The sequence below is a fragment of the Pristiophorus japonicus genome, chromosome 5 (assembly GCF_044704955.1).
Source record: "Pristiophorus japonicus isolate sPriJap1 chromosome 5, sPriJap1.hap1, whole genome shotgun sequence".
Lineage (NCBI taxonomy): Eukaryota > Metazoa > Chordata > Chondrichthyes > Pristiophoridae > Pristiophorus > Pristiophorus japonicus.
Window position 1 is genome coordinate 44776606 of NC_091981.1, and position 25309 is coordinate 44801914.

The 25309-nt window shown below is 52.0% G+C and overlaps 1 protein-coding gene and 1 long non-coding RNA gene across 7 annotated transcripts in view; one reads left to right on the plus strand and one right to left on the minus strand.

Annotated features, from left to right (window-relative positions):
- LOC139263792 (uncharacterized protein C7orf57-like) overlaps positions 1-25309 on the minus strand; it is a 194314-nt gene that overhangs the window by 109540 nt on the left and 59465 nt on the right. For all 5 annotated transcript variants that reach the window (XM_070879848.1, XM_070879846.1, XM_070879845.1 and 2 more), the window contains exon 3: positions 3371-3565. In XM_070879848.1, the coding sequence (XP_070735949.1) occupies positions 3371-3565 (195 nt within the window). The remainder of the gene's footprint in view (positions 1-3370; positions 3566-25309) is intronic.
- LOC139263793 (uncharacterized) overlaps positions 1-25309 on the plus strand; it is a 125876-nt gene that overhangs the window by 93324 nt on the left and 7243 nt on the right. The gene's annotated exons all lie outside the window — the stretch shown is intronic.

Sequence of the window (25309 nt, forward strand, 5' to 3'; positions counted from 1 at the left end):
GTCAACGCTGGATGCTTGGTGACAACCGATATGGCCTAGCCACCTGGCTGATGACCCCCCTGTGTGAAACCCACACCAAGGACGAGAAGCAATACAACCAGAGCCACAGAGACACACGCAATGTGGTCCAAAAAACAATAACTGTGCTTAAGCAGCGCTTTAGATGCCTGGACCACTCAGGAGGGGAGCTACAATACAACCCTGAGCAAGTAGCTAAATTCGTGGTCGTGCGCTCCATGCTGCACAACCTGGCTATCAGGAGGGGACATGAATTGCCAGAAGGGACTGATGGTCCACCTCAGGAGAGAGAGGAAGAGGAGGACGAGAGGCTGGATGATGACCTAGGGCCAGACAATCAGGCTGACTATGCAACCATGCCCACGTCCCCCTCCAGACCGCGGGAAAGGGCTCGGGGTGGCTACATAGCTGCAAGACTCTTACAGGAGCTGATAACTGAACGATTTGCCTGAAAGAACGTTGCTGTGAGTGACAATGCTAACACACTGCTGTGTGTGTGCAGCTCAGATTTCAATAGTGGGCATCACCTTGGTGCCAGTTAAAGTTTAAGTTGATTGAAGTTAAGTTTTATTTAACCCTTTCATGTTAAGGAATCACCAGTGTGTAACACTCTCGCTATCTGAGACAATGCGCAACAAGGTTTTGTTGAATAAAAAAAATGTTCTACCAACATTGGTCTGAAGTCATATGTATCACGGCCAAAAACACCCCACCCCCACCCACAGCCTACTTTTTCCACCATTGACATTGATCAAATGGTCAACATGTCCAGCAACACAGATTACAAATGCAAAGCAGGAGGGTGGCCCCCTCCCCCCATACATTACAACAAATTGCTTACACCCAAATGGAGATATAACACAGCTATCACCTGAGGACATGCACCTCACTTTCTTTTCCCCCTCCCCTTCTTCTCCCTACCTCTACCCCTTTCTCTCCTTGCTCCACGCCACCTGGCCGAAGAGCTCCTCAGGAGATGTCTCATTAGGGGGGAATGAAGGCAGAGGCGGTGGTTGAATGGGTATGGGAGTGGGGGGGTGCCGAGGGGGGAACATTCTCGGATCCAGAAGCAGAATCTTGGTCCTGTCGTTCGCAGTGGTGGTGTGGAACTTAGAGGTGGATTGCTGCGCTCCGGGACCACTGGGAGGCCTGTGCCAGCAGTGTTCCTGGCTATCGCCTCCAGGGCCTCCGCTCTCCGCAGGACATACACAGTCATGGTGGCCAGCTGTCGGAATATGCCCCCCAATGCATCGCGAAGCTGGTCTCCAATGTCTACAGTTCTCCTGGACAACTGTACCATCTCTCCGCTCTCATGTGGAGCTCGTGGATCAGACTTGCCGCGTCCATGAAACTTCCGCGGGGTCGGCGCCGTCCTGGGGACAAATGGGGTGCCCTGTGGCAAGGTGCTTGGGGCCAATACCTCCAGAGCGGAGGTGGGAATGACTGGATGAGCACTAGGTGGCCTTAGGGTGGAATGGCTTCTGGAGCGTGGCGATGCAGATTCCTCGAAGTCCGCGCTCTCATCCGTAGAGAACAGACCCAGCGAGAATCAGAGCTCCTCAGCACCAGATGTAGGATCGTCCGGTGAGTCCAGCCCCACGCACCCACCTTCTGGCCTCTGTGATCTTGCCTGGGGCCGCGCTGCAAAACACAAATGAGGTTATTAGAGGAGAATTGGGTGCTAGGGTCACAAGGTGATTCCAGCGTTACACACAGCATATGCACGACAAAAGCACCACCGCTATCAAAATCATCACAGTTATCACATTTCATGACCATCAACACATTCTGCATTGCAATGATTTTCATTAGGCCAGCATTATTTATCGGACAATTATCATATATGATTGTTCGGATATGAGTGGGTGTGGCATCCACTGACTTTACATCACGCAATGGTGTAAACTTTACTCACGTCGCATCACTTCAGGGTCTGCAGCTGCCTGTGTGGCCGTCCGGGGGTGCTTCCCCACGAGTGTGAGCACCCGCTCCTCCATCTCAGTGATGTCGCTGAGAACTGGTGGCCCCCCCACCTGTTCACCTCTGCATGGACCTCATCGTCGATAGCTTCTTCTGTAAAAGGTGACAGGACGACATGGCATGAGATCATTGTGTGATATCATTGCTAGGTACTGTCACAGAGACTGATACAGCACATAACTGACAGATGTAATCACGATTATTGCGATAATTATCATTCTTTACCTAAAGACGTGCACCATGACCGCAGGCTTTGACTACAACATTCCCGATAAAAGTGAAAGATCTCATATCTGCTGATAGTTACAAATCAAATTATATAAATACATAAGTACATGTAAATAAATGTAATACTTACTATTGCAGATCTGACAAGGTCGTTCCATCGTTTGCGGCATTGGTTGCCCTCCCGCACCTAGTTAGTCGCTGATGAGACCACCTTTGCTATCTCGGACCATATCTTCTGGTAGGCCTTTGGGGTGGGCTTCCCACGCCCTCCCTGTGTCAAATCACCTCAGCGTAACTCAACCTTCTGCAGGAGGGAGACATTTGGCTCATCCGGCAACCTCCTCGCTCTTTTGCACCCTCCAATATACTCCTCTCCCAGCTCACTGCTCTCGCCAGCGTCAGTCTCCACAGCGTGCTATGTCACCTCCTCCTCCTCTCCCTCCATTATAGGTGAAAAATTCGGGCAAATATCTGGCTGCTAACAGCTAATTTTTGTTTCCCTATTTGCTCTAAAGCTCTAAACTCTCCCTCCTTCCTCCCAAAGCAGCCACACCACACCCACACACGCCTTCACTCCCTCTCTATCTATCTCCTCTTCTGCGCATGTCATGATGACACTTGACTTCCTGAATCGTGGGAATCGAGCGTTGCCATGCAGTTGCTAAGGATGGCGACACTTTACAGCAGAAGGTCAGAGAGATTTAACGCTACCGCCCATTTCATATTGCTCATGGTAACGCCCAATTTCAAAAATGGAGACTAGGGGTTTTGATAATGGGCGACAAGCCGGCGATCTGAAAAACCATTTTTACCACCCGCGTCAGAAATACCGCCCATTTTTGGGCGATCTGCACAAAAGTGTAAAATCTAGCCCATGGTCTCCATTACTGATATCAGATTTTTATTTCAGATTTATTCAATTAACTGAATTCCCCAGCTGCCATGGTGGGATTTGAACTTGCATCTCTGGATCATTAGTCTCGTAACATTACCACTATGCTACCGTTCCCAAAATGAGAATTAATGGGAGTAATGTTTGGAGTATGTACTGGTGGCAGGGAGCTTCAATTATCTGCAATTATCTTATATATGGAGTAAACAATTACCTTAATCAAGCATCAGATAAACTGACTTGTCCTCTTACCCGCTCTGCCTCCTTGTTTGGCTAATTTTACATAGTCTGAGTCTGTGTCCCTAATCCACAATCTACGGCTATCAAAGGTGATCTCCTTGTGAGGCTCTGCAAGGTCACTCAAGCCTGGGATCTGGGAAGTTGGCGGAAGTTGTATCTGGCTCTTTTCTGTTTTGTTTGGTTTCCGAGGAATGTGGTAAAACCAGTCTGTAAAAAGCAAAGAACGTTAGAACATTGTGTTGTCAGGATTCTTCTCTAGCTGGCTCGCTACAAATTTCAAACAACTTGAAAAATAGCTTTCTTAAATTGTTATCCTAATAATTATTCTTCTGCTTTTGGTGATGTTTTGTTAGTTTTGCAACAAACAATCTTATTAATGTGTCAGCTGTGGCTCAGTTGGTAATACAATCGCCTGAGCCAGAAGGTTGCGGGTTCAAACCACACTCCAGAGACTTGAGCATAAAATCTAGGCTGACACTCCAGTGCAGTACTGAAGGAGTGCTGCACTGTCGGAGATGCCGTCTTCGGATAAGATGTTAAACCAAGGATCCGTCTGCCCTCTAAGGTGGATGTAAAAGATCCCATGGTACTATTCGAATAGCAGCAGGGGAGTTTTAGCCGGTGTTCTGGCCAATGTTTAGCCCTCAATCAACATCACTAAAATAGATTATCTGGTCATTATCACATTGCTGTTTGTGGGATCTTTCTGTGCGTACATCAGTGGCTACGTTTCCTACATTACAACAGTGACTAAACTTCAAAAGTATGTTATTGGATCTAAAGCGCTTTGGGGCATCCTGAGGTAATAAAAGGCGCTCTATAAATGCAAGACTTTCCTTTCTTCTTTATTTTAAAAACTATTTCCATAAAATCTGCTGTGGGAAACTGCTCATTATACTTGGTATCAGCTTTATTAAAGACAAGAATTAAAATCTCAGTAAGATGACTCTTATTTATCTATTGATTTATAATCAATAGATAAATAACTAAATTATTTATCTATTGATTATAAATCTGTAATAACCACTCAATTTTATTCTGAAATTTTATTTTAATAATCCTTAAAATGTGTAATATAAAAGACAATTAACAAAAACAAACTTTTTTTGAAAAATCCTGGCCATATCAGTTTTATTAAAATGCTCTTCAAACACATGAAAGTACAAAACTATTAAATATATCACTTAGATGGGCGGGATTTAAAACCAGAGTACAAAATCTACATTTGGCTTTCAATGCTATGCAAATAAATTGTATTTTGTGAAACAGGTTACCTCCAGACCTATCAACGCATACACACTCAATTACATTTCTACTAGGCATTGTGCTAGATTTTCCAACCACTCACAGTCAATGAAAAAAATTAGTATCTTCACACAAAATAATACTCTCCAAAACTGTATCATGATTATTTCCATAATCAACTACATCTCTTCTTCAAATTCTGGTTAAACCATTGGAATTTGAAGTAGGGATTGTTACAAAACCTCAGCACTTTTATCCCAGTTTTGCTGGTTGAGCACAATTACTCCTTTATCCATTTTCCTCATAAGATATAAGGGAATAGAAATTTACCTTGGCCCAAAACGGGCTGCACCTTCTGTTTTTTGTAGTTTTTCTCCGCTGCATGGGTAGCGGCACAGGTATCGTCGATATTCAGCACTTGGACGTATTTTTTTGCTCAGGGCAGATGGAGTCGCATCTGGCGGATGTGCCCTTTCAGCGGCTCAGCTGCCCCGATCACACATCAGCGCTGCGCTAATGACATTAGGTCCACTAGGCCACAAGTGAGGGTTTCGGCCGGGCCACGGGCCTGGCACCCAAGAGGGGGTGCTAGGCTGCCTGTTGGCGACTTGGCCAAACCCGGCAGTCGGCCGACAATAAAAAATAAAATGACGTCGCAGGCAGCGCCACCTCCCCTTTAAGGGCGGCCGCGCCGCCAACCAACAAGGAGTGTACTGACACAAAAAGCTGTTGGGGGCACCGGCCGATGGCGGCGCTGCTCCTGCGGGGCAATTCTGCAAAAGAAATATTTCCCGTGGGGCAATTTCGGGAAGCAGTCGCTGCCGGTCGGTAAGAGGTTGGTGTTCGCCAGGAAAATGAGCGGATCAGTTCCCTACACCGCTCCACCCCTGATGAAGAGCAATTTGCAAAATGGTGACCCCTCCGCAGAGTCGGCGGTCATTCCACGCCGCCCCGAGCCGCCGCTTTTAGGCGGCCAGAGGCCTTTTCAGAAGGGGCAATTTCGGTCCTCAAGACGTTTTTCTTTTAACTCCCTTACCCCTTATGAAAAGGGAATATATCCATGAAAATAGTTCCACTGAAATCTTCACATATAGTACTTCTCTTCCATATAAATTAGGGTTCCACATTATGTTCTATGGTAACACTAACATCCACTGACCAGTGGATCAGCAGCACCCTACTCCCAGATCCAACTGATCTACATGTGGAAAGATGCATGAGCAATATAAATAAATTTGTCCTTCCTAGTTTGATTGGAAACTCACTGTAAAAATAGCTTAAATTTGATGAACTTGTGCTTGCCGAGTTACATTAGCTCCCAGCCCAACAATTCCTCTTTTAAAATTCTCATCCTTCTGTTCAAATCCCCGATGGCCTTGCCCCTATCTCTATAACCATTCTCCCTCCCCCTCCAGCCCTAGAATCCTTCGAGATGCGTGGAGAGGCAGTCGGGTCTTCGGCGAGAGGCCTATAAAAGGCACAGCAGGGAGTCTGGAGAGCAGTGTTGAGGAGGTGCGTGGAGAGGCCCAGCTTGTGCAGCAACAGGGAGAAGGCAAAAAAGAAGTAGAAAGAAATAGAAAGGTGACGTCACAGCCAAGGGGGTAAGTGATTGGCTGGTGATTGGTGAGTAGTTTTTCTTTTTTCTCTTCTATAACAGTGAGTAAACTTTAGCATTGTTGTTGCCAATTTAAGTGTATCTAAGGATTAAGTCATGGCAGGAGAGCTCGGTCATGTGATATGCTCCTCCTGTACCATGTGGGAACTCAGGGACACTTCCAGTGTCCCTGACGACTACGTGTGCGGGAAGTGTATCCGCCTCCAGCTCCTGACGGTCCGCATTGCGGAATTGGAGCTGAGGGTGAATTCACTCTGGAGCATCCATGATGCTAAGAATGACGTGAGTAGCACATGTAGCGAGTTGGTCTTACCGCAGGTGAAGGGTTCACAGCCAGATAGGGAATGGAAGGCCAGCAGGAAGAGCAGTGCAAGGAAGGTAGTGCAGGGGTCCCCTGTGGTCATCCCCCTGCAAAGCAGATACACCGCTTTGAGTACTGTTGAGGGGGATGACTCATCAGGGGAGGGCAGCAGCAGCCAAGTTCATGGCACCGTGGCTGGCTCTGCTGCAAAGGAGGACAGGAAAAAGAGTGGGAGAGCGATAGTGATAGGAGATTCAATTGTAAGGGGAATAGATAGGCGTTTCTGCGGCCGCAACCGAGACTCCAGGATGGGATGTTGCCTCCCTGGTGCAAGGGTCAAGGAGCGGGTGCAGGACATTCTGAAAAGGGAGGGTGAACAGCCAGTTGTCGTGGTGCACATTTGTACCAAGGATATAGGCAAAAAAAGGGATGAGAAGAATTTAAGGAGCTAAATTAAAAAGCAGGACCTCAAAAGTAGTAATCTCGGGATTGCTACCAGTGTCACGTGCTAGTGAGAGTAGAAATCGCAGGATAGCTCAGATGAATACGTGGCTTGAGCAGTGGTGCAGCAGGGAGGGATTCAAATTCCTGGGGAATTGGAACCGGTTCTGGGGAGGTGGGACCAGTACAAACCGGACTTCTGCACCTGGGCAGTACCGGAACCAATGCTCTAGGGGGAGTGTTTGCTAGTGCTGTTGGGGAGGAGTTAAACTAATATGGTAGGGGGATGGGAACCAATGCAGGGAATCAGAGGGAAACAAAATGGAGAAAGAAGCAAAAGACAGAAAGGAGATGAGTAAAAGTGGAGGGCAGAGAAACCCAAGGCAAAAAACAAAAAGGGCCACTGTACAGCAAAATTCTAAAGGGTCAAAGTGCAATAAAAAGGCAAGCCTGAAAGCTCGGTGCCTCAATGCAAGGAGTATTCGGAACCCAGGAGAGGGCTCTGAGCTAGTTAGAGTGGGTGAGAGCTCAGATGAACAGAACCCCAAGAAAGAATGCAAAAGGCAGGAGGCAACAGAGCAGAGTAGCACTGGGGTAAGTGTAAACCACAAGGAGATAGAAAGGGACAATATGTATGAATATAAAGGGGCTGCAGGAGGGGTCAAAACTAAAAATCATGGTTTAAAAACTAGTATTAAAACACTCTACCTAAACGCACGCAGCATTCGAAATAAAGTAAATGAGTTGACGGCACAAATCATTACAAATGGGTATGATTTGGTGGCCATTACAGAAACGTGGTTGCAGGGTGGCCAAGACTGGGAATTAAACATACAGGGGTATCTGACAATTCGGAAAGATAGACAAGAAGGGAAAGGAGGTGGGGTAGTTCTGTTAATAAAGGATGATATCAGGGCAGTTGTGAGAGACAATATTGGCTCTAATGAACAAAATGTTGAATCATTGTGGGTGGAGATTAGAGATAGTAAGGGGAAAAGTCACTGGTGGGCGTGGTTTATAGGCCCCCAAATAATAACTTCATGGTGGGGCGGGCAATAATCAAGGGAATAATGGAGGCATGTGAAAAAGGAACGGCAGTAATCATGGGGGATTTTAACCTACATATCGATTGGTCAAATCAAATCGCACGGGGTAGCCTTGAGGAGGAATTCATAGAATGCATACGGGATTGTTTCTTAGAACAGTATGTTACAGAACCTACAAGGGAGCAAGCTATTTTAGATCTGGTCCTGTGTAATGAGACAGGAATAATAAATGAGCTCCTAATAAAAGATCCTCTCGGAATGAGTGATCACAGTATGGTTGAATTTGTAATACAGATTGAGGGTGAGGAAGTAGTGTCTCAAACGAGCGTACTATGCTTAAACAAAGGGGACTACAGTGGGATGAGGGCAGAGTTGGCTAAAGTAGACTGGGAACACAGACTAAACCATAGCACAATTGAGGAACAGTGGAGGACTTTTAAGGAGCTCTTTCATAGTGCTCAACAAAAATATATTCCAGTGAAAAAGAAGGGCGGTAAGAAAAGGGATAACCAGTCGTAGATAACCAAGGAAATAAAGGAGAGTATCAAATTAAAAAACAATGCGTATAAGTTGGCCAAGGTTAGTGGGAAACTAGAAGATTGGGAACATTTTAAACGACAACAAAGAATGACTAAGAAAGCAATTAAGAAAGGAAAGATAGATTACGAAAGTAAACTTGCGCAAAACATAAAAACAGATAGTAAAAGCTTTTACCGATGTATAAAACGGAAAAGAGTGACTAAAGTAAATGTTGGTCCCTTAGAAGATGAGAAGGAGGATTTAATAATGGGAAATGTGGAAATGGCTGAGACCTTAAACAATTATTTTGCTTCGGTCTTCACAGTGGGAGACACAAAAACCATGCCAAAAATTGCTGGTCACGGGAATGTGGGAAGGGAGGACCTTGAGATAATCACTATCACTAGGGGGGTAGTGCTGGACAGGCTAATGGGACTCAAGGTAGACAAGTCCCCTGGTCCTGATGAAATGCATCCCAGGGTATTAAAAGAGATGGCGGAAGTTATAGCAGATGCATTCGTTATAATCAAAATTCTCTGGACTCTGGGGAGGTACCAGCGGATTGGAAAGCAGCTAATGTAACGCCTCTGTTTAAAAAAGGGGACAGACAAAAGGCAGGTAACTATAGACCGGTTAGTTTAATATCTGTAGTGGGGAAAATGCGTGAAGCTATCATTAAGGAAGAAATAGCGGGACATCTAGATAGGTATCGTGCAATCAAGCAGACGCAACATGGATTCATGAAGGGGAAATCATGTTTAACTAATTTACTGGAATTCTTTGAGGATATAACGAGCATGGTGGATAGAGGTGTACCAATGGATGTGATGTATTTAGATTTCCAAAAGGCATTCAATAAGGTGCCACACAAAAGGTTACTGCAGAAGATAAAGGTACGCGGAGTCAGAGGAAATGTATTAGCATGGATCGAGAATTGGTTGGCTAACAGAAAGCAGAGAGTCGGGATAAATGGGTCCTTTTCGGGTTGGAAATCGGTGGTAAGTGGTGTGCCACAGGGATCGGTGCTGGGACCACAACTGTTTACAATACACATAGATGACCTGGAAGTGGGGACGGAGTGTAGTGTAACAAAATTTGCAGATGATACAAAGATTAGTGGGAAAGCGGGTTGTGTAGAGGACACAGAGAGGCTGCAAAGAGATTTAGATAGGTTAAGCGAATGGGCTAATGTTTGGCAGTTGGAATACAATGTCGGAAAATGTGAGGTCATCCACCTTGGAAAAAAAAACAGTAAAAGGGAATATTATTTGAATGGGGAGAAATTACAACATGTTGCGGTGCAGAGGGACCTGGGGGTCCTTGTGCATGGAACTCTTTTCGAGTTTATCTGTAAAACAAAACATTAAACCGTGCCACGCGAACTGGGTGACACACCAGACATTTACAAGGCCCTTTTTTTCCTTTTTTTTTGTGTTTTTCTTTTTTTTGTTTTTTTTTTTGGGGCACTAAAATCACAATTTTTCCCCAGTGCCCCCTATAAAAGGGAAGGGGGACACTAAAAGCACTGGCAATTAAAACAAATTAAACTTTAAAACGTAAAATCAAATTAAAATTTGGTTGCCGGGCGTGATGATGCACTCCAGTCCCTCCGGTGCCCACCTCTCGCGGAAGGCCGCGAGCGTACCGGTGGACACCGCGTGCTCCATCTCCAAGGACACCCTGGACCGGATGTAAGAGCGGAAGAGAGGCAGGCAGTCAGGTTGAACGACCCCCTCGACCGCCCGCTGCCTGGACCGGCTGATGGCACCCTTGGCCGTGCCCAGGAGCAGTCCTACGAGGAGGCCTTCGGACCTACCCGCTCCCCTCCGCACAGGGTGCCCAAAGGGTGCAGAGACCCAGACGCAGGAAAGGCTCCACGCAAACGGCATATAACTGGCCGGACATGGGGCATCCCTGGCGCACCCCTCTCCTAAAGCGAAGGGGCGCTGTCAAGGACCCGTTAACCTTAATCAGACACTCCGCGGCGACGTACAAAAGTCGGATCCGGGCAACGAAATGCGTCCCGAACCCGAAAGCGCGCAGAGTTCCGAGCAGATAGTCGTGATCCACCCTGTCGAACGCCTTCTCTTGGTCGAGGGATAGGAAGGCGACCGACAGACCAGCCTCCTGGGAACAATGGATGAGGTCCCGGACCAGATGGATGTTATCGTGGATTGTCCGGCCCGGGACCGTGTAGGACTGGTCAGGGTGGATCATGTGGTCCAGCACGGCACCAATCCTTGTGCATGAAACTCTTTTTGGAGTTCACCTGCAGAACATAAAACATTAAACGGTGCCACCCGACCTGGGTGACACTCCAGACATTTACAAGGCCCTTTTTTTTTTTTCCCCCTTTTTTTTTTGTGTTTTTCTTTTTTTGGTTTTTTTTTTTGGGCACTAAAATCACAATTTTCCCCAGTGCCCCCTATAAAAGGGAAGGGGGACACTAAAAGCACCGGCAATTAAAACAAATTAAACTTAAAAACGTAAAATCAAATTAAAATTTGGTTGCCGGGCGTGATTATGCACTCCAGTCCCTCCGGTGCCCACCTCTCGCGGAAGGCCGCGAGCGTACCGGTGGACACCGCGTGCTCCATCTCCAAGGACACCCTGGACCGGATGTAAGAGCGGAAGAGAGGCAGGCAGTCAGGTTGAACGACCCCCTCGACCGCCCGCTGCCTGGACCGGCTGATGGCACCCTTGGCCGTGCCCAGGAGCAGTCCTACGAGGAGGCCTTCGGACCTACCCGCTCCCCTCCGCACAGGGTGCCCAAAGATCAGGAGAGTGGGACTGAAGTGCAGCCAGAATTTCAGGAGCAGCCCCTTCAAATAATGGAACAGGGGCTGCAACCTCGTGCACTCGATAAAAACATGGAACACGGACTCCTCCAGACCGCAGAAATTGCAGGCGGCCTGGGAGTCCGTGAACCGGCTTAAAAATTTGTTGCACGGCACTGCTCCGTGCACCACCCTCCAGGCCAAGTCCCCGATGAATAGTGGGAGGACCCCTGCGTAGAGTGCCCTCCATCGGGGAACCCCGCCTCCTCCGGACGGCAAGATGGTACGCCATGGCGTGTCCGGATGGCCGGCGAGGATGGCAAAGTTGAGGGTGTGCAGGAGCAGCCCGTACAGGAAACCCATCCGCGCGGAACTGAAAGGCACGGAGGGGATTTCCCCGAGGCGGCTCAAATTGTGAGGCGCCGGCCCCCGAGGGAGGTTCCGGGGTTTGGCGCCGATGAGGAATTCCGTCCGGACGGGGGTCAGTTCGGACAGGATCTCCCCACGTGCTTGAGCCTCCTCGATGCACCTAACGGAGTCAGGGCCCAAAGCTGTTTTTAGCGACTCGATGGCATCGGCCGCGTGGCGGATGTTGGCAGAGTTTAGGCGCCGCGCCAGCGTGTCTGGCGCCATCCAGCCCGCTCCTCCGCCATCGAGCAGGTCCCTGACCCTGGTCACCTCACCAGCCACAGCCCTCTCTTCCGACCGCCACATGAAACCTCGGCCGTGGAGGTACGGATTCCCGAGCAACGGCTCCTGCAGGACGGCCGCCACTCCAGCCGGCGGAGAGCTGCGCTTGGTGGAGACTTTGTTCCAGACCCTGATGAGTTCCCTGTAAAAGACAGGCAGCTCCCGGAGGGCGGTCCTGGCACCCCCCAAGTTCACAAACAGGAGCTGCGTGTCATAATTGACGTCGCGCTGCTGGCGGAAGAAATACCTCGCCAGAGCACACCACCTAGGAGGGGGCCCGACGTAAAGGTATCTCTGCAGGGTCTGAAGACGGAAAGTCGCGAGCTGGGCGCTGACGCACACCAACGACTGACCGGCCTCCTCAAGCGGGAGACTCAAGACCGCGGCAGAGACCCAGTGCTTCCTGTTGTTCCAGAAGTCCACCAGCTTCTTCTGTATCTTGGCGACAAACGCAGGGGGAGGGGTCAAAGTGACCAGCCGGTACCACAGCATTGCGGCCACCAGCTGGTTTATGACGAGCGCTCGACCCCTGTAGGACAGCACTCGGAGCAGTCCTGTCCAGCGCCCTAGGCGAGCGGCGACCTTGGCCTCCAGCTCCTGCCAGTTCGCCGGCCAGGCTCCCTCGTCGGGGCTAAGGTAGACTCCCAGATAGAGGAGATGGGTCGTGCTCCAGGCAAAAGGCCTGAGCTCCTCCGGCAGGGAGTCCACCCGCCACTGACCCACCAGGAGTCCGGAACATTTCTCCCAGTTGATCCTGGCGGAGGACGCGGCCGAGTAAATCTCCTGGCACTCACGCATCCTCCGCAGGTCAGCGGGATCCTCTACCGCGAGGAGCACGTCATCGGCGTAAGCCGAGAGGACGACCTGCACGCCCGGCCCTTGCAGAGCCAGTCCCGTCAACCTCGTCCGCAAGAGGCGCAGGAAAGGCTCCACGCAAACGGCGTATAACTGGCCGGACATGGGGCATCCCTGGCGCACCCCTCTCCTAAAGCGAAGGGGCGCCGTCAAGGACCCGTTAACCTTAATCAGACACTCCGCGGCGACGTACAAAAGTCGGATCCGGGCGACGAAATGCGTCCCGGACCCGAAAGCGCGCAGAGTTCCGAGCAGATAGTCGTGATCCACCCTGTCGAACGCCTTCTCTTGGTCGAAGGATAGGAAGGCGACCGACAGACCAGCCTCCTGGGAACAATGGATGAGGTCCCGGACCAGATGGATGTTATCGTGGATTGTCCGGCCCGGGACCGTGTAGGACTGGTCAGGGTGGATCATGTGGTCCAGCACGGCACCAATCCTTGTGCATGAAACTCTTTTGAGTTTATCTGTGAAAACATAAAACATTAAACGGTGCCACCCGACCTGGGTGACACTCCAGACATTTACAAGGCCCATTTTTTTTTTCCCCCTTTTTTGTGGTTTTTTTTTGTGTTTTTTCTTTTTTTTTTGTTTTTTTTTTGGGCACTAAAATCACAATTTTTCACCAGTGCCCCCTATAAAAGGGAAGGGGACACTAAAAGCACCGGCAATTAAAACAAATTAACTTTAAAACGTAAAATCAAATTAAAATTTGGTTGCCGGGCGTGATGATGCACTCCAGTCCCTCCGGTGCCCACCTCTCGCGGAAGGCCGCGAGCGTACCGGTGGACACCGCGTGCTCCATCTCCAAGGACACCCTGGACCGGATGTAAGAGCGGAAGAGAGGCAGGCAGTCAGGTTGAACGACCCCCTCGACCGCCCGCTGCCTGGACCGGCTGATGGCACCCTTGGCCGTGCCCAGGAGCAGTCCTACGAGGAGGCCTTCGGACCAACCCGCTCCCCTCCGCACAGGGTGCCCAAAGATCAGGAGAGTGGGACTGAAGTGCAGCCAGAATTTCAGGAGCAGCCCCTTCAAATAATGGAACAGGGGCTGCAACCTCGTGCACTCAATAAAAACATGGAACACGGACTCCTCCAGACCGCAGAAATTGCAGGCGGCCTGGGAGTCCGTGAACCGGCTTAAAAATTTGTTGCACGGCACTGCTCCGTGCACCACCCTCCAGGCCAAGTCCCCGATGAATAGTGGGAGGACCCCCGCGTAGAGTGCCCTCCATCGGGGACCCCCGCCTCCTCCGGACGGCAAGATGGTACGCCATGGCGTGTCCGGACGGCCGGCGAGGATGGCAAAGTTGAGGGTGTGCATGAGCAGCCCGTACAGGAAACCCCTCCGCGCGGAACTGAAAGGCACGGAGGGGATTTCCCCGAGGCGGCTCAAGTTGTGAGGCGCCGGCCCCCGAGGGAGGTTCCGGGGTTTGGCGCCGATGAGGAATTCCGTCCGGACGGGGGTCAGTTCGGACGGGATCTCCCCACGTGCTTGAGCCTCCTCGATGCACCTAACGGAGTCAGGGCCCAGAGCTGTTTTTAGCGACTCGATGGCATCGGCCGCGTGGCGGACGTTGGCAGAGTTTAGGCGCCGCGCCAGCGTGTCTGGCGCCATCCAGCCCGCTCCTCCGCCATCGAGCAGGTCCCTGACCCTGGTCACCTCACCAGCCACAGCCCTCTCTTCCGACCGCCACATGAAGCCTCGGCCGTGGAGGTACGGATTCCCGAGCAGCGGCTCCTGCAGGACGGCCGCCACTCCAGCCGGTGGAGAGCTGCGCTTGGTGGAGACTTTGTTCCAGACCCTGATGAGTTCCCTGTAAAAGACAGGCAGCTCCCGGAGGGCGGTCCTGGCACCCCCCAAGTTCACAAACAGGAGCTGCGTGTCATAATTGAGGTCGAGCTGCTGGCGGAAGAAATACCTCGCCAGAGCGCACCACCTAGGAGGGGGCTCGACGTAAAGGTATCTCTGCAGGGTCTGAAGACGGAAAGTCGCGAGCTGGGCGCTGACGCACACCAACGACTGACCGCCCTCCTCAAGCGGGAGACTCAAAACCGCGGCAGAGACCCAGTGCTTCCTGTTGTTCCAGAAGAAGTCCACCAGCTTCTTCTGTATCTTGGCGACAAACGCAGGGGGAGGGGTCAAAGTGACCAGCCGGTACCACAGCATTGCGGCCACCAGCTGGTTTATGACTAGCGCTCGACCCCTGTAGGACAGCACTCGGAGCAGTCCTGTCCAGCGCCCTAGGCGAGCGGCGACCTTGGCCTCCAGCTCCTGCCAGTTCGCCGGCCAGGTTCCCTCGTCGGGGCTAAGGTAGACTCCCAGATAGAGGAGATGGGTCGTGCTCCAGGCAAAAGGCCTGAGCTCCTCCGGCAGGGAGTCCACCCGCCACTGACCCACCAGGAGTCCGGAACATTTCTCCCAGTTGATCCTGGCGGAGGACGCGGCCGAGTAAATCTCCTGGCACTCACGCATCCTCCGCAGGTCAGCGGGATCCTCTACCGCGAGGAGCACGTCATCGGCGTAAGCCGAGAGGACGACCTCCACGCCTGGCCCTTGCAGAGCCAGTCCCGTCAACCTCGTCCGCAAGAGGCGCAGGAAAGGCTCCACGCAAACGGCGTATAACTGGCCGGACATGGGGCATCCCTGGCGCACCCCTCTCCTAAAGCGAAGGGGCGCCGTCAAGGACCCGTTAACCTTAATCAGACACTCCGCGGCGGCGTACAAAAGTCGGATCCGGGCGACGAAATGCGTCCCGAACCCGAAAGCGCGCAGAGTTCCGAGCAGATAGTCGTGATCCACCCTGTCGAACGCCTTCTCTTGGTCGAGGGATAGGAAGGCGACCGACAGACCAGCCTCCTGGGAACAATGGATGAGGTCCCGGACCAGATGGATGTTATCGTGGATTGTCCGGCCCGGGACCGTGTAGGACTGGTCAGGGTGGATCATGTGGTCCAGCACGGCACCAATCCTTGTGCATGAAACTCTTTTTGGAGTTCACCTGCAAAAACATAAAACATGTATCCGTGCCACCCGACCTGGATGACACACACAAGACATTTACAAGGCCCCTTTTTTATTTATTTTTTTGTGTTTTTTTTTTGGGGCACTAAAATCAAATTTTTCCTTTTTCCAGTGCCCCCTATAAAAGGAGAGGGGGACACTAAAAGCACCGGCAATTAAAACAAATTAACTTTAAAACGTAAAATCAAATTAAAATTTGGTTGCCGGGCGTGATGATGCACTCCAGTCCCTCCGGTGCCCACCTCTCGCGGAAGGCCGCGAGCGTACCGGTGGACACCGCGTGCTCCATCTCCAAGGACACCCTGGACCGGATGTAAGAGCGGAAGAGAGGCAGGCAGTCAGGTTGAACGACCCCCTCGACCGCCCGCTGCCTGGACCGGCTGATGGCACCCTTGGCCGTGCCCAGGAGCAGTCCTACGAGGAGGCCTTCGGACCAACCCGCTCCCCTCCGCACAGGGTGCCCAAAGATCAGGAGAGTGGGACTGAAGTGCAGCCAGAATTTCAGGAGCAGCCCCTTCAAATAATGGAACAGGGGCTGCAACCTCGTGCACTCAATAAAAACATGGAACACGGACTCCTCCAGACCGCAGAAATTGCAGGCGGCCTGGGAGTCCGTGAACCGGCTTAAAAATTTGTTGCACGGCACTGCTCCGTGCACCACCCTCCAGGCCAAGTCCCCGATGAATAGTGGGAGGACCCCCGCGTAGAGTGCCCTCCATCGGGGACCCCCGCCTCCTCCGGACGGCAAGATGGTACGCCATGGCGTGTCCGGACGGCCGGCGAGGATGGCAAAGTTGAGGGTGTGCATGAGCAGCCCGTACAGGAAACCCCTCCGCGCGGAACTGAAAGGCACGGAGGGGATTTCCCCGAGGCGGCTCAAGTTGTGAGGCGCCGGCCCCCGAGGGAGGTTCCGGGGTTTGGCGCCGATGAGGAATTCCGTCCGGACGGGGGTCAGTTCGGACGGGATCTCCCCACGTGCTTGAGCCTCCTCGATGCACCTAACGGAGTCAGGGCCCAGAGCTGTTTTTAGCGACTCGATGGCATCGGCCGCGTGGCGGACGTTGGCAGAGTTTAGGCGCCGCGCCAGCGTGTCTGGCGCCATCCAGCCCGCTCCTCCGCCATCGAGCAGGTCCCTGACCCTGGTCACCTCACCAGCCACAGCCCTCTCTTCCGACCGCCACATGAAGCCTCGGCCGTGGAGGTACGGATTCCCGAGCAGCGGCTCCTGCAGGACGGCCGCCACTCCAGCCGGTGGAGAGCTGCGCTTGGTGGAGACTTTGTTCCAGACCCTGATGAGTTCCCTGTAAAAGACAGGCAGCTCCCGGAGGGCGGTCCTGGCACCCCCCAAGTTCACAAACAGGAGCTGCGTGTCATAATTGAGGTCGAGCTGCTGGCGGAAGAAATACCTCGCCAGAGCGCACCACCTAGGAGGGGGCTCGACGTAAAGGTATCTCTGCAGGGTCTGAAGACGGAAAGTCGCGAGCTGGGCGCTGACGCACACCAACGACTGACCGCCCTCCTCAAGCGGGAGACTCAAAACCGCGGCAGAGACCCAGTGCTTCCTGTTGTTCCAGAAGAAGTCCACCAGCTTCTTCTGTATCTTGGCGACAAACGCAGGGGGAGGGGTCAAAGTGACCAGCCGGTACCACAGCATTGCGGCCACCAGCTGGTTTATGACTAGCGCTCGACCCCTGTAGGACAGCACTCGGAGCAGTCCTGTCCAGCGCCATAGGCGAGCGGCGACCTTGGCCTCCAGCTCCTGCCAGTTCGCCGGCCAGGTTCCCTCGTCGGGGCTAAGGTAGACTCCCAGATAGAGGAGATGGGTCGTGCTCCAGGCAAAAGGCCTGAGCTCCTCCGGCAGGGAGTCCACCCGCCACTGACCCACCAGGAGTCCGGAACATTTCTCCCAGTTGATCCTGGCGGAGGACGCGGCCGAGTAAATCTCCTGGCACTCACGCATCCTCCGCAGGTCAGCGGGATCCTCTACCGCGAGGAGCACGTCATCGGCGTAAGCCGAGAGGACGACCTCCACGCCTGGCCCTTGCAGAGCCAGTCCCGTCAACCTCGTCCGCAAGAGGCGCAGGAAAGGCTCCACGCAAACGGCGTATAACTGGCCGGACATGGGGCATCCCTGGCGCACCCCTCTCCTAAAGCGAAGGGGCGCCGTCAAGGACCCGTTAACCTTAATCAGACACTCCGCGGCGGCGTACAAAAGTCGGATCCGGGCGACGAAATGCGTCCCGAACCCGAAAGCGCGCAGAGTTCCGAGCAGATAGTCGTGATCCACCCTGTCGAACGCCTTCTCTTGGTCGAGGGATAGGAAGGCGACCGACAGACCAGCCTCCGGACCAGATGGATGTTATCGTGGATGAGGTCCCGGACCAGATGGATGTTATCGTGGATTGTCCGGCCCGGGACCGTGTAGGACTGGTCAGGGTGGATCATGTGGTCCAGCACGGCACCAATCCTTGTGCATGAAACTCTTTTTGGAGTTCACCTGCAAAAACATAAAACATGTATCCGTGCCACCCGACCTGGATGACACACACAAGACATTTACAAGGCCCCTTTTTTATTTATTTTTTTGTGTTTTTTTTTTGGGGCACTAAAATCAAATTTTTCCTTTTTCCAGTGCCCCCTATAAAAGGAGAGGGGGACACTAAAAGCACCGGCAATTAAAACAAATTAAACTTTAAAACGTAAAATCAAATTAAAATTTGGTTGCCGGGCGTGATGATGCACTCCAGTCCCTCCGGTGCCCACCTCTCGCGGAAGGCCGCGAGCGTACCGGTGGACACCGCGTGCTCCATCTCCAAGGACACCCTGGATCGGATGTAAGAGCGGAAGAGAGGCAGGCAGTCAGGTTGAACGACCCCCTCGACCGCCCGCTGCCTGGACCGGCTGATGGCACCCTTGGCCGTGCCCAGGAGCAGTCCTACGAGGAGGCCCTCGGACCTACCCGCTCCCCTCCGCACAGGGTGCCCAAAGATCAGGAGAGTGGGACTGAAGTGCAGCCAGAATTTCAGGAGCAGCCCCTTCAAATAGTGGAACAGGGGCTGCAACCTTGTGCATTCAATAAAAACATGGAACACGGACTCCTCCAGACCGCAGAAATTGCAGGCGGCCTGGGAGTCCGTGAACCGGCTTAAAAATTTGTTGCACGGCACTGCTCCGTGCACCACCCTCCAGGCCAAGTCCCCGATGAATAGTGGGAGGACCCCTGCGTAGAGTGCCCTCCATCGGGGACCCCCGCCTCCTCCGGACGGCAAGATGGTACGCCATGGCGTGTCCGGACGGCCGGCGAGGATGGCAAAGTTGAGGGTGTGCAGGAGCAGCCCGTACAGGAAACCCCTCCGCGCGGAACTGAAAGGCACGGAGGGGATTTCCCCGAGGCGGCTCAAGTTGTGAGGCGCCGGCCCCCGAGGGAGGTTCCGGGGTTTGGCGCCGATGAGGAATTCCGTCCGGACGGGGGTCAGTTCGGACGGGATCTCCCCACGTGCTTGAGCCTCCTCGATACACCTAACGGAGTCAGGGCCCAGAGCTGTTTTTAGCGACTCGATGGCATCGGCCGCGCGGCGGACGTTGGCAGAATTTAGGCGCCGCGCCAGCGTGACTGGCGCCATCCAGCCCGCTCCTCCGCCATCGAGCAGGTCCCTGACCCTGGTCACCTCACCAGCCACAGCCCTCTCTTCCGACCGCCACATGAAGCCTCGGCCGTGGAGGTACGGATTCCCGAGCAGCGGTTCCTGCAGGACGGCCGCCACTCCAGCCGGCGGAGAGCTGCGCTTGGTGGAGACTTTGTTCCAGACCCTGATGAGTTCCCTGTAAAAGACAGGCAGCTCCCGGAGGGCGGTCCTGGCACCCCCCAAGTTCACAAACAGGAGCTGCGTGTCATAATTGAGGTCGAGCTGCTGGCGGAAGAAATACCTCGCCAGAGCACACCACCTAGGAGGGGGCTCGACGTAAAGGTATCTCTGCAGGGTCTGAAGACGGAAAGTCGCGAGCTGGGCGCTGACGCACACCAACGACTGACCGCCCTCCTCAAGCGGGAGACTCAAGACCGCGACAGAGACCCAGTGCTTCCTGTTGTTCCAGAAGAAGTCCACCAGCTTCTTCTGTATCTTGGCGACAAACGCAGGGGGAGGGGTCAAAGTGACCAGCCGGTACCACAGCATTGCGGCCACCAGCTGGTTTATGACTAGCGCTCGACCCCTGTAGGACAGCACTCGGAGCAGTCCTGTCCAGCGCCCTAGGCGAGCGGCGACCTTGGCCTCCAGCTCCTGCCAGTTCGCCGGCCAGGCTTCCTCGTCGGGGCTAAGGTAGACTCCCAGATAGAGGAGATGGGTCGTGCTCCAGGCAAAAGGCCTGAGCTCCTCCGGCAGGGAGTCCACCCGCCACTGACCCACCAGGAGTCCGGAACATTTCTCCCAGTTGATCCTGGCGGAGGACGCGGCCGAGTAAATCTCCTGGCACTCACGCATCCTCCGCAGGTCAGCGGGATCCTCTACCGCGAGGAGCACGTCATCGGCGTAAGCCGAGAGGACGACCTCCACGCCCGGCCCTTGCAGAGCCAGTCCCGTCAACCTCGTCCGCAAGAGGCGCAGGAAAGGCTCCACGCAAACGGCGTATAACTGGCCGGACATGGGGCATCCCTGGCGCACCCCTCTCCTAAAGCGAAGGGGCGCCGTCAAGGACCCGTTAACCTTAATCAGACACTCCGCGGCGACGTACAAAAGTCGGATCCGGGCGACGAAATGCGTCCCGGACCCGAAAGCGCGCAGAGTTCCGAGCAGATAGTCGTGATCCACCCTGTCGAACGCCTTCTCTTGGTCGAAGGATAGGAAGGCGACCGACAGACCAGCCTCCTGGGAACAATGGATGAGGTCCCGGACCAGATGGATGTTATCGTGGATTGTCCGGCCCGGGACCGTGTAGGACTGGTCAGGGTGGATCATGTGGTCCAGCACGGCACCAATCCTTGTGCATGAATCCCAAAAAGTTAGTTTGCAGGTGCAGCATGTAATCAGGAAGGCGAATGGAATGTTGGCCTTCATTGTGAGAGGGATGGAGTACAAAAGCAGGGAGGTCCTGCTGCAACTGTACAGGGTATTGGTGAGGCCGCACCTGGAGTACTGCATGCAGTTTTGGTCACCTTACTTAAGGAAGGATATACTAGCTTTGGAGGGGGTACAGAGACGATTCACTCGGCTGATTCTGGAGATGAGGGGCTTACATTATAATGATAGATTGAGTAGACTGAGTCTTTACTCGTTGGGAGTTCCGAAGGATGAGGGGTGATCTTATAGAAAGATTTAAAATAATGAAAGGGATAGACAAGATAGAGGCAGAGAGGTTGTTTCCACTGGTCGGGGAGACTAGAACTAGGGGGCACAGCCTCAAAATACGGGGGAGCCAATTTAAAACCGAGTTGAGAAGGAATTTCTTCTCCCAAAAGGTTGTGAATCTGTGGAATTCTCTGCCCAAGGAAGCAGTTGAGGCTAGCTCATTGAATGTATTCAAATCACAGATAGATAGATTTTTAACCAATAAGGGAATAAAGGGTTCTGGGGAGTGGGCGGGTAAGTGGAGCTGAGTCCATGGCCAGATCAGCCATGATCTTGTTGAATGGCGGAGCAGGCTCGAGGGGCTAGATGGCCTACTCCTGTTCCTAATTCTTATGTTCTTATGTTCTATGAGATCTCCATACTCCTCCAATTCTGGGCTCTTGTGAATTCCCGATTTCCTTCTCCCCACCATTGGCGGCCATGCCTTCAGTTGTTTAGGCCCCAAGTTCTCAAATATGCTCCCTAAACCGAGATAAACAACTACAAGTGAAACTTTTAAGAATTCAAAACTCTTGTGAAATATGATGCTGTCCCTTCACATTAAACAAGCAAAACTCCAGGATATTAATCCAACCTAAACTTATCAGTGTATTAACCCATTGTGCTGCAAGGCTGCTTCTAGACGTAAAGGCCCCAAGTTTCGTCCCGCAGCGAAAACGGCGCACCTCCGAGCTGGGCGCCTGTTTTTCGCGCCAAAAACTGAGCTTAAAAAAAACTCCGATATTCTCGAGCTCCTTGGAGCTCGATGTCTGCTTGGCGCGGCGCGCTCTTCGCAGCAGGGGGCGGAGCCTAACACTCGCGCCGATTTTCTAAGTAGCAAGGGGCGGGTACAATTTAAATTAGCCTTCGTGGTGCCGGCAACCCTGCACGTGCGCGTTGGAGCGTGCGCGCATGCGCAGTCTCAAACAAACATTGGCACTTGGCCATTTTTAAAAGGACTGGAGAAAAAGTGAAGATTTGTTTCTTGGACCCCTGCAAAGGCTTGTACTTTAATTTTTGTGATAGTTCTGTGTGTGAGGGAGTGCTTTTAGCAGCACTGCTGAATAAATCATCTGCTGAAATCAATGAGTTCAGCTTTTCACTGCTAAACTTGCAGAACCGGTGCTGCATTGTTGCATGCAAATTAAGGACTGTGTGTTTGGAGAAATAAGAGTGCCAATTCAACTTTGCAATGGATCAACGTCCACCAAGAACAAAGAATTTCTTGCATGAGGAAGTGGAGATATTAGTCAACGTAATTGAGCAGAGATGGCAGGAGCTAGATACCAGCAACAGAAATTAAGAAACGCTGGAACCAAGTTGCAGAAGATTACTGCGCAGTAGTGCATACCAGGAGATCTGGAAGCCAGTGTAAAAAGAAATGGCACGACCTTGGTCAAGTCGTTAGTGTAAGTAATATTTCCCATTTTTAATTTAATCGTAATTGTAACTTGGCTATCTGTGTGTCCCACCTTGCAGACTGACACACTCTTTGCAGAAGAAATTGACCCACAACAAAAGGGAGGCAACTCGGACAGGAGGAGGCATGCCCTCTCTGCATCCACTGACACCCTTGAAACAAAGGGTAGCTGCTATGATGAGTCGTACATGGAGAAAAGCAATCGGTACAGCACAAGCTGGGCCCGCATGCGAGGAAGAGGGTAAGTCCTGAAAATGCATCATGGCCCTTTAAATCAACCTGCTGCCTGGCCTGCTATGTGTGAGAGTACTCATGCCACCCATCCGGCCCCCTCCCTTGCTGTTAAGCATTTGACTGTTCTGATGTATTTTTCAGAACATGATGAAGATAATGATGATGATGACGATGCTGCTGCTGCCAACCCTGAGGATCCTGAGGGTACAGAACAAGAACCAGTACAACCAGCTGCGGACAATCCAGACTGGATGATGGCAGTGATGAGTGAAACGTCTGCAGGGGAGAGCTTCCAATTTAATGTTTATGAGCCCCCATCAAGGGGCATCACAGTTTCAACCCCTAGCATAGGTCTTGGTTCCACCTTCCATGGTTTCGCTTCCGATGTTGCGGGTCCCAGTGGTGCTGCTGGTATAATGCAGCATTTACAGTCAGTGCACTACCGTCCCAGCCTGCGGCTCCCTCTCGCATAGGTTCTGCTTCCACCTATTATGGTTTTGATTCCGACGGTTCAGGTCCCAGTGTTGCTGCTGATATCATGGAGCAGTTTACAGCCATTCTTCCAGCATCCCAGCCCACGGCTCGCATTCGAGTGCTGTCGTCTGGAACACCGAGCGTCCTACCGTTCCAGCCCGAGCATCTCTCTCTAGTACTGCCGTCTGCAACACAGAGCATCCCACCATTCCAGCCCGAGCCTCTCCCTCCAGTTCAGCCGTCTGGAACACAGAGCATCCCACAGTCCCAGCCCGCACCTCCCTGTGCAGTGGTGCCGCTTGCAACACCGAGCGTCCCACCGTCCGTGCCCGCGTCTCCCAGTGTAGTGGTGCCACAAGGCAGACCCAGGCAGAGGAGAAGGAGATTGGAGACACGCTCTCCTGAGATGCAGCGTGCAACAGATGCGACTCAGGTTGTGGCATTGGGTATGGAGACCAATGAGCTTACCCGATCAGTCATCGGTGGCGTCAGTGCAGTAGGTGAAGAGTTGACGGTCCTGACGGGAGAAATAGCAGTAATGACACGGGAACTTAGGGAGGGAATGTCCGAGGGAGTGCAATCGATGGCACAGGCCGTCAGGGAGCGCATGCAGATTACGGCACAGGCCATCAGGGAGGGCATACAAGTGTCGGCACAGGCCTTCAGGGAGGGCCTGGTTGAGGTAGCTGCTGCAATAAGGGCACACAGCCCAGCCAATCAAATGACACCCCCATGAGGAAGTGAACATTCACTGAGATATGGATGAGACATGGTTGCAGCCTTTCGTTGCTGCTTTTGTTCTTGTTCTTGATGTAGCTGTAGTAGCGTTTTTCAAATTGAAATTGTTTTGTAACTTTACAACTTATAAGGGATCTTATGGTTTAAGTGATCTTATAGTGTAAATGCTCTCACATTTTTTTGTACCTTATTTAATTTTGCACCTAAAAAGTGATCCTGAAGTTTAAGTGTTCTTCAGAGTGTAAGATTTTTCACAATGAAACTGTTTTGTAAGTTTTGTAACTTTACAACTTATAAGGGATCTTATGGTTTTTAAGTGATCTTATAGTGTAAATGCTCTCACATTCTGTAAATTATTTAATTTTGCATCTAAAAAGTGATCTTGAAGTGTAAATGATCTTAGAGTGTAAAATTTTTCACATAGAAAGTGTTTTGTAACTTTACAAGTTTATAAGTGATCTTAAAGTTTTTAAGTGATCTTCAAGAGTCATATTAAAAAGTATAGTTTGATACAACAAATATTTTATTAGAGTGACGTTAACTTTTCAATAAAATATTTTTTCATTAAAACTGTTTCATGTTCCATTAACACAACACAACGTAGGAATAACTGCAAAGAATAAACATGTCCATACGCAAAATTGGTCACAGAGCCCTCAGGCATCAGTAGTTGAAGCGTTCACGGATGAGCTGCTGGCGCAAGTCTCGAGCAATCGTTAAAGGGGCACGATGGACGGCCCTCCTCCGACCTCGTGCTTCGGCATCAGGCACTTGCATGCTTTCCTGATTGTCGTTATCATCCACATCCTGGTCTTCCGTAATACTATCATCATGCACTGGACCCTCACGTCGGTCTTCGGGTTCCACTACTAGCTCCTTCTGCCTCATGATGGCTAAGTTATGAAGCATGCAGCACACGACAGTGAAGTGACCAACAATCTGAGGAGAGTATAGCAACTGTCCTCCGGAATGGTCCAAGCATTGGAATCGCTGTTTCAATATGCCAATGGTCCTCTCAATGATGCTGTGCGTCGCAATGTGCGCCATGTTGTATTGACGGTCAGTTTCTGTCCGTGTCATGCATAGGGGCGTCATGAGCCAGGTGGTCAGGCCGTACCCTTTGTCTCTCAGAAGCCAGCTCTGCCCTTCTGGCTGCTGCTCAAACATGTCAGATAGAACGCTGTTGCGTAGGATGAATGCATCGTGAGTGCTGCCAGGGTATCTCGCATCGACTGACATGATGCGCT